Consider the following 14,276-nt stretch of genomic DNA (forward strand, 5'->3'; position numbering starts at 1 on the left):
CCTCTCATAAATACAAGCAGTGACAAAGTCAATCTCTCCTCCACTTTGAGCCAGGAGAGATTGACATGCATATTAGTAATATTAGCTCTCTGTGTACATCCAAGGGCCAGCCATGCTGCCCTGTTCTGAACGAATTGCAATTTTCCTAAGTCCTTTTTTGTGGCACCTGACCATAAGACTGAACAGTAGTCCAGGTACAACACAACTAGAGCCTGTAGGACCTGCCTTGATGATAGTGCTGTTAAAACTTCTTCAGGATTGGTGGGTCCCCTGAGGGATGTTTGAGCTAACGTAGGCTAATGTGATTAGCATGAGGTTGTAATTAACAAGAACATTTCCCAGGACACAGACATATCTGATATTGGCAGAAAGCTTAAATTCTTGTTAATCTAACTGCGCTGTCCAATTTACAGAAGCTATTACAGTGAAATAATACCATGCTATTGTTTGAGAAGACTGCACAGTTTTGAACATAGTTATTAATAAACACATTAGGCACATTTGGGCAGTCTTGATACAAAATTTCAACATATGCAATGGTTCATTGGATCAGACTAAAACTTTGCACATACACTGCTGCCATCTAGTGGGCAATATCTAAATTGCGCCTGGGCTGGAATAATACATTATGGCCTTTCTCTTGCATTTCAAAGATGACGGTACCAAAAAAATACTAAAAAATGTTGTTGTTTTTTCTTTGTATTATCTTTTACCAGAGCTAATGTGTTATATTCTCCTACATTCCTTTCACATTTCCACAAACTTCAGTGTTTCCTTTCAAATGGTACCAAGAGTATGCATATCCTTGCTTCATTTTAGGCTAAAATTTAAAAAGGGGCGGATCCTTAAGAGGTTTTAATCATACACCTCATATCCTTGTCAAAGGGGAAAAGTTGTTTTTAGTTAGGTGATAGAAAATATAACATGTAGGGAAATACACAAACATTCTGAAAGTGGTTAAATATTTATTTCAAGAAAAATACACAATCGTAATATTTTTAAAAATATATATATTTATTGAGATTGTTCCCAGTAATCAACATACACAGTAGATAGGCTACAGAATACAGGATGAAAAAGGTAATGAAAAAACTAATATTTTCTTATAAGGGAAGAACGTTTTTATCCCAAAACTACAACAAACTAACTGATACAATTTAAAATAATAGTTTTATGGCAGAAAATGAGTGGCGCCAGGCAGCTGTACGGATACCCAATGTCACCTTTTATGCCTTTCCCTAACCTTAACCCAAACCTCAGTGAAACTATACCTGAACTTAACCTTAACCTAACATTAACCATAATCAATTAATTTCAAGCACTATGCCTAAATTACGTTTTTCTTCTGCCGGTCGAATATCCACTTCCAAGTCCTATTCATTGGGACAAATTTCAGCAAAGTTTTTAATGACAGAAGAGAAGCGAATGACTTTGACCTCATTGGTTTTGGTCTTCTTGTCATCCCACTGGTACTCTGGAGACAACAGCTTGCTGGGCTTGTTGTAAAGCAGGTACCTGTTGAGGTGACTCTCCTCCTGCCAGGCAGCCTCGATGGAATTCCTCGCGTCCTCTTCAAGCTGGTTCCGACATACCTTTGTTAGTGTGTACACATCCTCCACGGACCCTCCGAACACAGCCCCGGCGTAGTAGTAGTCTCCCTCATCCATGGGGATGTAGGCTGTCGAGGCTGGGCGCCGTTCGGATGTGAAGTGGTCACGGGTCTGCTGGTAAAACCATGGGTGAATCACAGCAACCAGCCTGCCCAGAGACTCGGCCCCCCAGCGAGCGTGGAACTTGCTGTCCACGTCCAGACAGAAGATGTAGTCGGCCTCCCTGCTGATCTGACGTTCGATGGCTGTCTGAATGATCTCCATCCTCCGGGCTGATATCTCCTGCCAGCGGTTTGAACCTGGGACCTGGATCACACTCAAATGTCTCCCCTGGGACAGGTTCACTGATGGAACATCGTCGGGACGATCAGTGAAAACGTAGTAGCGCACGTTGAAGTCGACCATGAAGTGCTTCTCTGCTGTCTCCAGGAAATCTTGGAGAAAGCGGACGTATCTGTCAGAATTTAAAGACACACAGGTAACTGACAAAATATAGGAAACATCAACATAAAGGGTACTTAATAGAGAGTTGGGCCACCACCAGCCACCTTGGGCCACCACGAGCCACCTTGGGCCACCACCACCAGCAACCTTGGGCCCCACCAGCAACCTTGGTCCACCACCACCAGCCACCTTGGGCCCCACCAACAACCTTGGGCCACCACGAGCCACCTTTGGCCACCACCAGCCACCTTGGGCCACCACCACCAGCAACCTTGGGCCACCACCAGCAACATTGGGCCACCACGAGCCACCTTTGGCCACCACCAGCCACCTTTGGCCACAACCAGCCACATTGGGCCGCCACAACCAGCCACCTGGGGCCGCCACCACCAGCCACCTGGGGCCACCACCAGCCACCTTGGTCCACCACCAGCCACCAGGACAGCTCTAATGCACCTTGGCAAAGATTCTACAAGTGTCTGAAACTCTATCGGAGGGATAATTTGGTGTTTTGTTGATGGTGGTGGAAACACTATCTCAGGCTCATTTGGATTGAGATCTGGTGACTGGCATATGGTTTACATCGTTTTCATGCTCATCAAACCATTAGAGGACCACTTGTGCCCTGTAAATGGGGGCATTGTTGATCTGGGGGCATAGCCACGGTAGCAAAAAGAATGACTGAAATAATGGTCAGCCCAGCCTTTTTATACATGACCGTTAGCATAATGGGATGTTCATTGCTTAATTAACTCAGAAACCACACCTGTGTGGAAGCACCTACATTCAATATACTTTGTATCCCTCATTTACTAGTGTTTTCCACTATTTTGTCAGTTACCTGTACATAACATAAGGGTTTAAGGTGCCTTGCTCAAGTGCACAATGGCAGTATCAGGCTCCTGCGATTCTGATGCCAGAAACCCTCTGTAACTGTATGGTCATTCTCATTGGACTGTATAGGACATACTTAACCGTTTCTGAACAGAAATTACAGTCTACCAGGAAATAAACAAAGTACAGTTATTCAAATCTTAGCCAAGCTGTGAATCATGACATCATGATATTGTATTACCTGCCATGTGACATTAGCTGGTTAGGTCCTCATACACTGAGTGGTTTTTCGTTGTCTTGCCCATTCACCATCGGAATGGCACACATACACAATCCATGTCTCAATTGTGTCGAGGCTTAACAATCCTTCTTTAACCTGTCTCCTCTCCTTCACCTACACTGATTGAAGTGGATTTAACAAGTGACATCAATAAGGGATCATAGCTTTCACCTGGATCACCTAGTCAATCTGTTATGGAGAAAGCACGTGTTCATAATGTTTGTACACTCAGTGTAGTTTCAATGTTGTAAAAATAATGATAGTTTAACTTCCCTTTTGAATATTTGGGAAAAGTTGTAGGCTACTCACTTTCCAACGGCAAACACTGTTGTTGCTATGGTGAGGTTCATGGACTTGTAGATTATGTCAACGAGGTCAGGGTCAAAGGTTCCTTCCCAGACGATGGGTGCCAACCATGGGGTGACTGCCACCACATCAGTACGACTAAAGAAACAGAACAAGATCAAGCCTGACTGTGTTGTTCTGATTATGATCTCAATGTTTACAGATATACAGATCAAGCCTGACTGTGTTGTACTGATTATGATCTCAATGTTTACAGATATACAGATCAAGCCTGACTGTGTTGTACTGATTATGATCTCAATGTTTACAGATATTCAGATCAAGCCTGACTGTGTTGTACTGATTATGATCTCAATGTTTACAGATATACAGATCAAGCCTGACTGTGTTGTACTGATTATGATCTCAATGTTTACAGATATACAGATCAAACCTGACTGTGTTGTACTGATTATGATCTCAATGTTTACAGATACACAGATCAAGCCTGACTGTATTGTACTTATTATGATCTCAATGTTTACAGATATACAGATCAAGCCTGACTGTATTGTACTTATTATGATCTCAATGTTTACAGATATACAGATCAAGCCTGACTGTGTGGTACTGATTATGATCTCAATGTTTACAGATATACAGATCAAGCCTGACTGTGTTGTACTGATTATGATCTCAATGTTTACAGATATACAGATCAAGCCTGACTGTGTTGTACTGATTATGATCTCAATGTTTACAGATATACAGATCAAGCTGGAATGTGTTGTACTGATTATGATCTCAATGTTTTTGCAATTAAAGGCCCATGAAAAGATGTGTGGTATACTAGGCTACACGCTGATGTGGAAGATAATGATAAGTAACTAACATAAGATAACAACTCTACGCATCCCACCAAGACACTGGGCTGCTTGTACAATAGCCTTGGAGAACAAAACGTAATTCATTAGTTAATGAAGATATGGGCTGATGTTATTGCTCTCTCAAAAAAAGGTGCTAGTACCAAAAAGGGGTTTTAACTTCACTGTAAGGGAAACCTTTTTTGGGCTGTGGAGAACCTTTTTTATATTGGTACTTTGGATAATCCTTTATATAAAAACAAAATAAGCTGCGGACAGTTCTAGCAAGAAAACAAGGTGGAGAGTGGAAGAATAGGATTGGAGTCAATCTAGGTTGCTTTAAAAAATAATTTATCCACGTGGTTTCACCCATGGATGGATGTAAACATGAAGTTTGTGGATAACTGATTTGGGGGGTGGGTAATTAGGTAGGGGTGTGTCCTCCAGTGGCTGTGGGCTCAAGTTATGTTAATTAAGACAACATTCGAGGTTGTCTATGATTGATGTCGGTTTTCGCTTTGTCATTATGGGGTATTGTGTGTCGATTGATGAGACAAAGAATTACTCAATCCATTTAAAATAAGGCTGTAACGTAACAAAATGTGGAAAAGGGGAAGGGGTCTGAATACTTTCCAAATACACCGTAGATAAGAGCTAGCTACCATGGAAAGGAAAATACGTGCCTATTTGTGGAAAAAGCACCCTAATTAACTCAATAGTCCTACAGCAGTTTACCTATTTCCTACTGGCCTACACCTACCAGTGTGTTTATTTTTTAATTATATGAGGTAAAAATATTCCATTTTATTTGGAACGGCAAGTTAGTCAAAATTAAACGGGCCTATTTATATAATGAATATGAATTCGGAGGGCAGAAATGATTAAATATTAAAGCATTAGACCTCTCACTAAAGGCTTCAGTCACACAAGTTATATTTAAATCCAAACTGGTTCTCTGGCAGATTAGTAAGAATGTCTCACCCCATGTTCAAGAATGGCCTTTTTTCCTTTGTTCAGATTACAACCTCTCACTTTCAGTTATTTGAAAATGATATCAGTGCATGTCAGTGCAAAAACTGATAATGAAAATGACAGTGCATGTCAGAGCAAAAACCAAGCCACGAGGTGGAAGGAATTGTCCGTTGAGCTCCGAGACAGGATTGTGTCGAGGAACAGATGTGGGAAAGTCCCCAAGAACACAGCGGCCTCCATCATTCTTAAATGGAAGAAGTTTGGAACCACCAAGACTCTTCGTAGAGCTGGCCGCCTGGCCAAACTAAGCATTCGGGGGAGAAAAGCCTTGATCAGGGACTTGACCAAGAACCCAATGGTCACTCTGAAAGAGCTCCAGAGTTCCTCTGTGGAGATGGCAGAATCTTCTAGAAGGACAGCCATCTCTGCAGCACTGCACCAATCAGGCCTTTATGGTAGAGTGGCCAGACGGAAGCAACGACTCAGTAAAATGCACATGACAGCCCACTTGGAGTTTTCCACAAGGCACCTAAAGGACTCTGACCATGAGAAACAAGATTCTCTGTTCTGATGAAACCAAGATTGAACTCTTTGGCCTGAATGCCAAGTGTTACGTCTGGAGGAAACCTGGCACCATCCCTACGGTGAAGTGTGGTGGCAGCATCATGTTGTGGGGATATTTTAGAGGAAAGGACTGGGATACTAGTCAGCATCGAGGGGAAGATGAACGGAGCAAAGAACAGATCTTTGATGAAAACTGGGATGCTGGCCTTCTAGGCAGAGTTCCTCAGTCCAGTGTCTGTGTTCTTTTGCCCATCTTTTCTTTTTATTGGCCAGTCTAAGATACGGCTTTTTCTTTGCAACTCTGCCTAGAAGGACAGCATCCCGGAGTCTCCTCTTCACTGTTGACGTTGAGACTGGTGTTTTGCGGTTACTAATTAATGAAGCTGCCAGTTGAGGACTTGTGAGTCGTCTGTTTCTCAAACTAGACACTAATGTACTTGTCCTCTTGCTCAGTTGTGCACCGGGGCCTCCCACTCCTCTTTCTATTCTGGTTCGAGCCAGTTTGCGCTGTTCTGTGAAGGGAGTAGTACACAGCATTGTACGAGATCTTCAGTTTCTTGGCAATTTCTCACATTTAATAGCCTTAATTTCTCAGAACAGGAATAGACTGACGAGTTTCAGAAGAAAGTTATTTGTTTCTGGCCATTTTGAGCCTGTAATCGAACCCACAAATGCTGATGCTCCAGATACTCAACTAGTCTAAACAAGGCCAGATGTATTGCTTCTTTAAATCAGCACAACAGTTTTCAGCTGTGCTAATATAATTGGAAAAAGGTTTTCTAATGATCAATTAGCCTTTTAAAATGAAACTTGGATTAGCTAACACAATATGTCATTGGAACACAGGAGTGATGGTTGCTGATAATGGGCCTCTGTACGCCTATGTAGATATTCCATAAACAATCAGCCGTTTCCAGCTACAATAGTCGTTTACATCATTAACAATGTCTACACTGCATTTCTGATCAATTTGATGTTCTTGTTATGGACAAAAAATGTGCTTTTCTTTCAAAAACAAGGACATTTCTGAGTGACCCCAAACTTTTGAACGGTAGTGTCTTTCAACAGTAAGTAAATCCATGTTGAGAACTTATGACCCAGGAAAAGTTTTTTTGTCGTCAGTTAAAACGGATTCTTCTGGTTTTAAGTCAGATGTCAAGTTTACATTCTGTCCTTTGTTTGCAAATGCTGTTTCTCTATCTGGTCATGTCTCCCTTAACCCAGTCTTAGGGGCTCTAATAGGGACCAACACCCATTTAACATGAACATCACATCCCTCCTAACTTCTCAAAGACAAAACCATTTGGACATTTGTTCAACAGCAGCAATAATAATAATAATAATAATAATAATAATTTAATGGTGCACACACCAGTCAGAGTGATACAGAGCGAGCTGGCTACACTGATGAACTCTCATTTTGCTATTGAGTCATCATGACTTCAATACTACAGATGCGTCAGGTAAATGAAGTGCTATTTGCATGTTATTTAACCTTTATTTAACAAGGCAAGTCAGTTAAGAACAAGTTCTTATTTACAATGACAGCCTAGGAACATTGGGTTAACTGCCTTGTTCAGGGGCAGGATGATAGACTTTTACCTTGTCAGCTCAGGGATTCAATCTAGCAACCTTTCAGTTACTGGTCCAACGCTCTAACCACTAGGCTACCTGCCACCCCTAAATGTCATGGGATGTGATGTCATTTGCTCCATTGTTGAAATGTGTGGCCTATTTTTGAGGCTGTTGCCAAGGAATGAGTGTGGCTATAAACATCCTTATCACAAGCTCTACAAACCACGTTGGCTTGCCAACTTCAACTGTGGTTTCCTCTCTGATTCCCACAGCATTTCCTGCAGGGCTGTATTCTATTGAATGTGTTTGAAACAGAGACTTAGATTAACATTGTATAATGTTACTGGCCCCATTATGGTGTCTGTGAGAGCACAGGCAATGCCATTGAGGCCATCTCCATTCTGTAGTATTACATTTTGTTCTCCTACTACTTCTATGAGTTGGTAAACAAACTAGAAAGGGTGCACACTGCCCCCTGAAGGGAGTTGTCTGAACAGGTATAAAGACAAGGATGGTGATTTACTGCCCCCTGGAGGGTGTTGTCTGAACAGGTATAAAGACAAGGATGGTGATTTACTGCTCCCTGGAGGGAGTTGTCTGAACAGGTATAAAGACAAGGATGGTGATTTACTGCCCCCTGGAGGGTGTTGTCTGACCAGGTATAAAGACAAGGATGGTGATTTTACTGCCCTCTGGAGGGTGTTGTCTGAACAGGTATAAAGACAAGGATGGTGATTTACTGCTACCTGAAGGGAGTTGTCTGAACAGGTATAAAGACAAGGATTGTGATTTACTGCCCCCTGGAGGGAGTTGTCTGAACAGGTATAAAGACAAGGATGGTAATTTACTGCCCCCTGGAGGGAGTTGTCTGAACAGGTATAAAGACAAGGATGGTGATTTACTGCCCCCTGGAGGGTGTTGTCTGACCAGGTATAAAGACAAGGATGGTTATTTACTGCTACCTGCAGTTATGGTATGTTCCTCACCAGTATAATTCATTGGCTGATCCCTCCTGGTGACCTGGATGGAGTTGTGTTCCTTCCTTAAACTTTCAGATGCATGTAATTGTACCACCGCTCTCAACGCCTGTGTGGTGCACCGACACAATCTCATGAGTCTGATCGTTCCATGTTGTAGCCCCTCCCACCTCATTATAATTGACTTTGTTTGACTTCCGGCTTGTCGCGAAGAATCACTTCCTCAGGGAGGGAGGGGATGTTTCTAACAATGGATCAAATTGTTCAAATTAGTCAATCACATTTACAGAATGTAAACGCTACAGCAAATCATTGGTGAGAAAAATGGAGGAAATAATATAAACTACTTTTTCCACATAGCATTAGAACTACTAGCTGACGCTGGCTAGCTAGCTTCTTTTCATTGAAATAGCATGGCTGGTTAGCTAGCTAGCAATAGTCTTCTGTCTAGCCTCTAACTAATGGTTGTTACCTTGTGGAACATAATAGTTCTTTGTACTTGTAATTTGGTTGAGACTAACATTAGTTTAGAAAGTCATTGTTTACTTTGTGTATATTTGTTGTGTATTTGGTTGGCTTTTCCAGTTAGGAAGCTGAGATGTATTTGCTCAAGTTAGCTATCTTAGCTATTAGCTAATGTTTTAGTAGAACAGTCTCGCTCCATGCAGAATCTAGACAATGGAGAATAAGATCTTAAAAAGTTATTTTGCTGTCCCCATAGGATAACTTTCTGAAGAACCCTTTTGGTTCCAAGTAGAAACATTTTGGGTTCCATGTAGAACCCTTTCCACAGAGTGTTCCACATGGAACCTAAAATGGTCCTACCTGGAACCAAAAAGGGTTATACTATGGGGACAGCTGAAGAATCCTTTTGGAACCCTTCTTTCTAAGAGTGTATCTAGTTGTTGTTCTGATGGAACGTCCATATGACAGCCACAACATGATGATCATGTATTCAAGCATCTGAAGTGGAGGACAAAAGCCTGCTTTGAATGAGCAAGCTAGAACAATAACAACTAGCTATATCAGATAAACATGTTCAGGAAAAGCAGGGAGAGGGCAAGCTAGTAGTAGTAACATTATTTGAAACCTCACATGCTCATAATATGTATCTGTGTTATATTTAAGCAATACGGCAGCTCAGGGGTTTGTTGTGTATGAAGAATATACCACGGCTAAGGGCTGTTCTTATGCACGACACAACGTGGAGTGCCTGGATACAGCCCTTAGCCGTGGTATATTGGCCATGGATGAAGGAGGGGAGGAAAACGGACAGCTTCTTTCTACCACACTAAGTCATACAATGTTTACTTCATGAATAATTGTTAAATCAGAAATAAATACAGAATTATTTAAGTTTATTCTGTTTCTAATGTTTTTTATGCTGGATGTGAGTAATTTAGCAGGTCTATAGTATAATGTATTGTTTTGAAACATTTATTAAATATCTATTCAGTCAAATCATTTATTTTATATTTGTGAAAATAATGTGTGTTTTGTGCTGTTACTTTTACATACTGAAACAGTCTCATTAGTTCTGAGCTAGACTGATCGAGGAAATGTCTACTGTAAATGTCTACTACCCTTTTTAAAATGTTGAATGAAATCAGCAGCGTTTTATAGTAGTTTGTTGCTACTGTCTAGTGAGGAAGTGGGCAATATGGAATACATTGGAGGAGGAAGGGAGAGTTAATGAGAAATCACAACTTGGACAACGTCAAGGAATGAGTAGGTAAATGTACATCCTATCAAAAGAAACGGTGCATAGGTAGCCTTAAGATAACATTAGATATGTGCATGTTATGTACTGGACAGACGGCTAGCCAGCTATTCTCAAAACATTGGATTACCAACTTGAGTGGTGACGTCTCAGTTTGCAGCACATTGTCACATGGACGTAGTTATACACTGAACAAAAATATAAATGCATCATGTAAAGTGTTGGTCTCATGTTTTATGACCTGAAATAAAAGATGGCTGACATTTTCCATGTGCACAAAAAGCTTATTTCTCTCAAATGTTGCACCCTGGTCCCTCCTCAAGCTGCCTCCTTAACAGTTTATAAATTCATTTTTAGAAAACATTTTAATTCAGCCTTTGTGGTTTGGAGAGTATAAGGATGGTGATTGCTTTAATTTATATATCAAACAAATGGGGTTTTGGAAAAGTAGGTACTATTCTCATCTGTGGATGGGAAGTGTCATACTTATTCATGGATTTAGTGCTTGATACTTCAGACAAGGAAAAATGATGGATAGCTAATTAAAATAAGAAAATATCTTTATGAATTATGAAGCCTTTATGTGCTTTTTTCTGATACATAAATAATTTTAAAAAATCACAAAATGTGACGTTAGCTACCAAATAAATTGTGTTCGGCAATTATCCAAAAACCACTTCAAAATCGCCATTCCTTACCCAACAGACTGAACAGGTGTAATGAACCCGTGTAAAAATGCCCATAACATGCGTTCTAGTCACCTGTACATGAACACTGAACAGGTGTAATGAACACTGAACAGGTGTGCATTTACCTTAGGATGCTTTTTTACTCTTTTAGTTATACAATTGTTATTTTTGTTGTTTTTTATTCTCTTATGATTCTAGTGTAGTAAGTATTTCTGTTTTTATTTTCATTGTTTTTTCCTATGAAGTGCATTGGGTTTCATTCATGTCTGAAATGTGCTATATAAATAAAGCCTGATTTGATGTATTACTCTGTTCCAGAATAGATTGCCTTTGGAATGACCCAGGTTCTTCCTCCTCTGCAGATTCCTTAACAGTTTATTAATTCCTTTGTAGAAACAATATTTTCATCCAGGCTTTGTGTCTTGGAAAGGGAAGTGACTATTAATTCATGAATCTAATGATCAAACACATGGGGTTTTAGAAAAGTAGGTATTTTAGTCAAAACACCCCCATCTAGTGGAGGTATTGTGTCTCTAGAATGAGTAGGAAATCACTGTTCAAGACGAATGCTGGAAGAACATATTGTTTCTATAAAATAATGAATAAACGATGGAAGGGATTTGTTTTCACATGGGCTTATAGAAAAAATTCTATACATCAAATTTTTACAGAATGTTGATGTATAGAAATTGAAAAAGATAAACTGCATTTGTGGCATTGAGCTCTAGAATGGATTTTGTTTGTCATCACAGGAAGTCTGTGGAGCGTCAGTCAGTGTCAGTTTGACCCTTTTCTGATATCAATGACAACAGAATTAGATTTTATTGGTCACAGTAAAACAAAAAAAATATACATTCTGAATTAACACAATAAAAATAGCATTAAAAAACACAATTAGAGCCAAATATGGATTACACAATGATTGAAGACACAGTATGCATCCCAGATGAGTACATGGCCCAGAGAGACAAATTTCACACATTTTCCAACTTTGGTGTGGCAAAGTCTAATGACAATTTTCATTAAGGTCCATGTCTGTGGGTTATGTTTTGGTATGACAACCACTTGTAGGAGGTAGCTAAATGTGGTTATCACTGGCATTGGTAATTTGAACCAACAGGAATGAGGATATGCAATGTAATTTTGTATTATCAGGGAACAATATTTTCAAAATAAGGCAATTGATACGTTATTAACTTGAGATATGAAACAATGTATAAAATAATTGGAATGTTAACGACATCTCTATGGATCCACTTTGGGGGGGTGAAAGGTCATAACTGTATGCATTTTGCGGTATATTGATGAGACAAAATGGGCAGCTCTGGGATGTGCTTTATTATCACATCGTACCATAGATGATAACTACAACAAACTTTCCACAGAACAAGGAGACCCATTGGAAAAGATTCACAGAGGCATCATAGATTTAATAAAAAAATCAGTCACAACAGCCTATTTTCAAGTTGGCCACCATTAATTTCAATGTGGAGGAACTGAATAGATTTTTCAGGGCATAGATTAACCTTTTTGGATCGAACCCTTTTTTTCCAATTTTCGCCTAAAATGCAATACCCAAATCTAACTGCCTGTAGCTCAGTACCTGAAGCAATGATATGCATATTCTTGATACCGTTTGAAAGGAAACACTTTGAAGTTTGTGAAAATGTGTAATTAACGTAGGAGAATATAACACATTAGATCTGGTAAAATATAAGATGATACAAAGAAAAAACATATTTGAAATGCAACAGAAAGGCCATTCTATCACTTAGGAGTGTAGGCACAATATAGATTATGGCCACTAGATGGCAGCAGTGTATGTGCAAAGTTTTAGACTGATTCGATGATCCATTGCATTTCTGTTCAAAATGTTGTATCAAGACTGCCCAAATGTGCCTAGTTGGTTTATTAATAAATGTACAAGTTCATAACTGTGCACTCTCTTCAAACAATAGCATGGTATTATTTCACTGTAATAGCTACTGTAAATTGGACAGTGCAGTTAGATTAACAATAATGTAATATTTCTGCCCATATCAGATATGTCTATGTCCTGGGATATTTTCTAATCACATTAGCCTACGTTAGCTCAACCGTCCTGCCGGGGACCCACCCGATCCTGTAAATAATTGGTGTAATAAGACTAATAAAGACTGAAAGTGTGTGTTACTGTGAGGAAAATTATAAAAGATGTCCCAGTATATGTATTTAGGATAATATTACCACAGCGTTTGCTAAATTACTCAAATGTAAATGAAATAATGGTAGAAATATGACAAAATGACGAAAATAACATCAGATTAAGATGGGCTTAGGAGATCTTATACATTTGCTTCTTTGCTTGAGATAATATCAGTCATTGATAATTAAATAAATAATAAATTAAAGGTCAAATAAATTTCACATGACCTTTATCAATTATGAAGCCTTTCTGTGCTTAATGTGCATAAATGCTTTAAAAAAATCACAAAATGTAACGTTAGCCGATGAAGATTATCTCATAGAACAAAACGTAGAACATTTCCTAAGCCTGTATTTAACAAATAAGTATTTTTCGGCAATAACAAAAACGGCATGTATTACCCCATAGGCTGTCGAACGAACCATGGTGGAGTTAGTGCCTACAAAAAATACGCCATTAATATTTATCTTTATCGCTGGAACAGGGAGCTGGCCGGAATGAAGTGGCTACGGGCGGGGTTCGGACCCCCTGTCCGGGGAATGGCTTCGGCTACCTGGGTTGGCCCCAGCCCTCTCTGGGTGAATTTAGTAGCACCCCTGGTGGCCTCGGGCAGGGGCCGGGCCCTCTCTCCAGCGGTCGCCCGCCTCCCTGGGTTTGTCCATCCCTCTCTGGCCCTCTCCCACATCTGCCTGGTGCAGGGAACTGGCTGGATGTAGTGGCACCGGCTGTAGTGGCCGTGGGTGGGTTGTCACCCCTCTCTGGGTGTTGGCCCCCCTCTCCCTGGGTTGGCCCCATCCCTCTATGGCCCCCTGTTGGGAGCTAGGTGGATGTAGTGGGTCCCCCTGGTGGCCCTGGGCGGGGGGTCGGCCCCCTCCCTGGGTCTTCCTCAGATCTCTGGCCCTCTCCCCCATATCCCTGGGGAAGAGAGCAGGGTGGTTGTATTGGCGCCCCCTGGTTCCTGTGGGCGGGGATTGGTCCCCTTCTCTCGGGGACGGCCCCCCTCACTTGTTCGACCTCAGCCCTCTCCCCATATCTCCCTGGTGCAGGGAGCTGGCAGGATGTACTGGTGCCCCCTGGTTGCCGTGAGCGGAGGTAGGTACCCCTCTCTGGGGGTGAACAGGTGTAATGAATGTGTGTAATGAACACTGAACAGGTGCAATGAACACTGAACAGGTGCAATGAACACTGAACAGGTGCAATGAACACTGAACAGGTGTAATGAACACTGAACAGGTGTAATGAACACTGAACAGGTGTAATGAACACTGAACAGGTGTA

General features: G+C 40.8%; 1 protein-coding gene across 1 annotated transcript; it reads right to left on the reverse strand.

Annotated features, from left to right (window-relative positions):
- Positions 1-1,129: 1,129 nt before the first annotated feature.
- LOC123737055 (globoside alpha-1,3-N-acetylgalactosaminyltransferase 1-like) lies at positions 1,130-13,909 on the reverse strand. Its single transcript, XM_045713238.1, has 3 exons — positions 13,593-13,909; positions 3,478-3,612; positions 1,130-2,064 (listed from the first exon to the last, which is right to left on the reverse strand). The coding sequence occupies exons 1-3, from the start codon at positions 13,907-13,909 to the stop codon at positions 1,374-1,376; spliced, it is 1,143 nt and encodes a 380-aa protein (XP_045569194.1). The 3' UTR covers positions 1,130-1,373.
- Positions 13,910-14,276: the final 367 nt, after the last annotated feature.

Source organism: Salmo salar, unplaced genomic scaffold (genome assembly GCF_905237065.1).
Source record: "Salmo salar unplaced genomic scaffold, Ssal_v3.1, whole genome shotgun sequence".
NCBI classification, from domain to species: Eukaryota; Metazoa; Chordata; class Actinopteri; order Salmoniformes; family Salmonidae; genus Salmo; species Salmo salar.

Coding starts and splice junctions, on each gene's coding strand:
- LOC123737055 (XM_045713238.1), bottom strand. CDS start 13,909: ATGGGGGAGAGGGCCAGAGATCTGAGGAAGACCCAGGGAGGGGGCCGA. Junction 3,613..13,592: donor CCTGCCCGAGGCCACCAGGG/GTGCTACTAAAT, acceptor CTGTTTCTTTAG/TCGTACTGATGTGGTGGCAG. Junction 2,065..3,477: donor ACAGTGTTTGCCGTTGGAAA/GTGAGTAGCCTA, acceptor AAATTCTGACAG/ATACGTCCGCTTTCTCCAAG.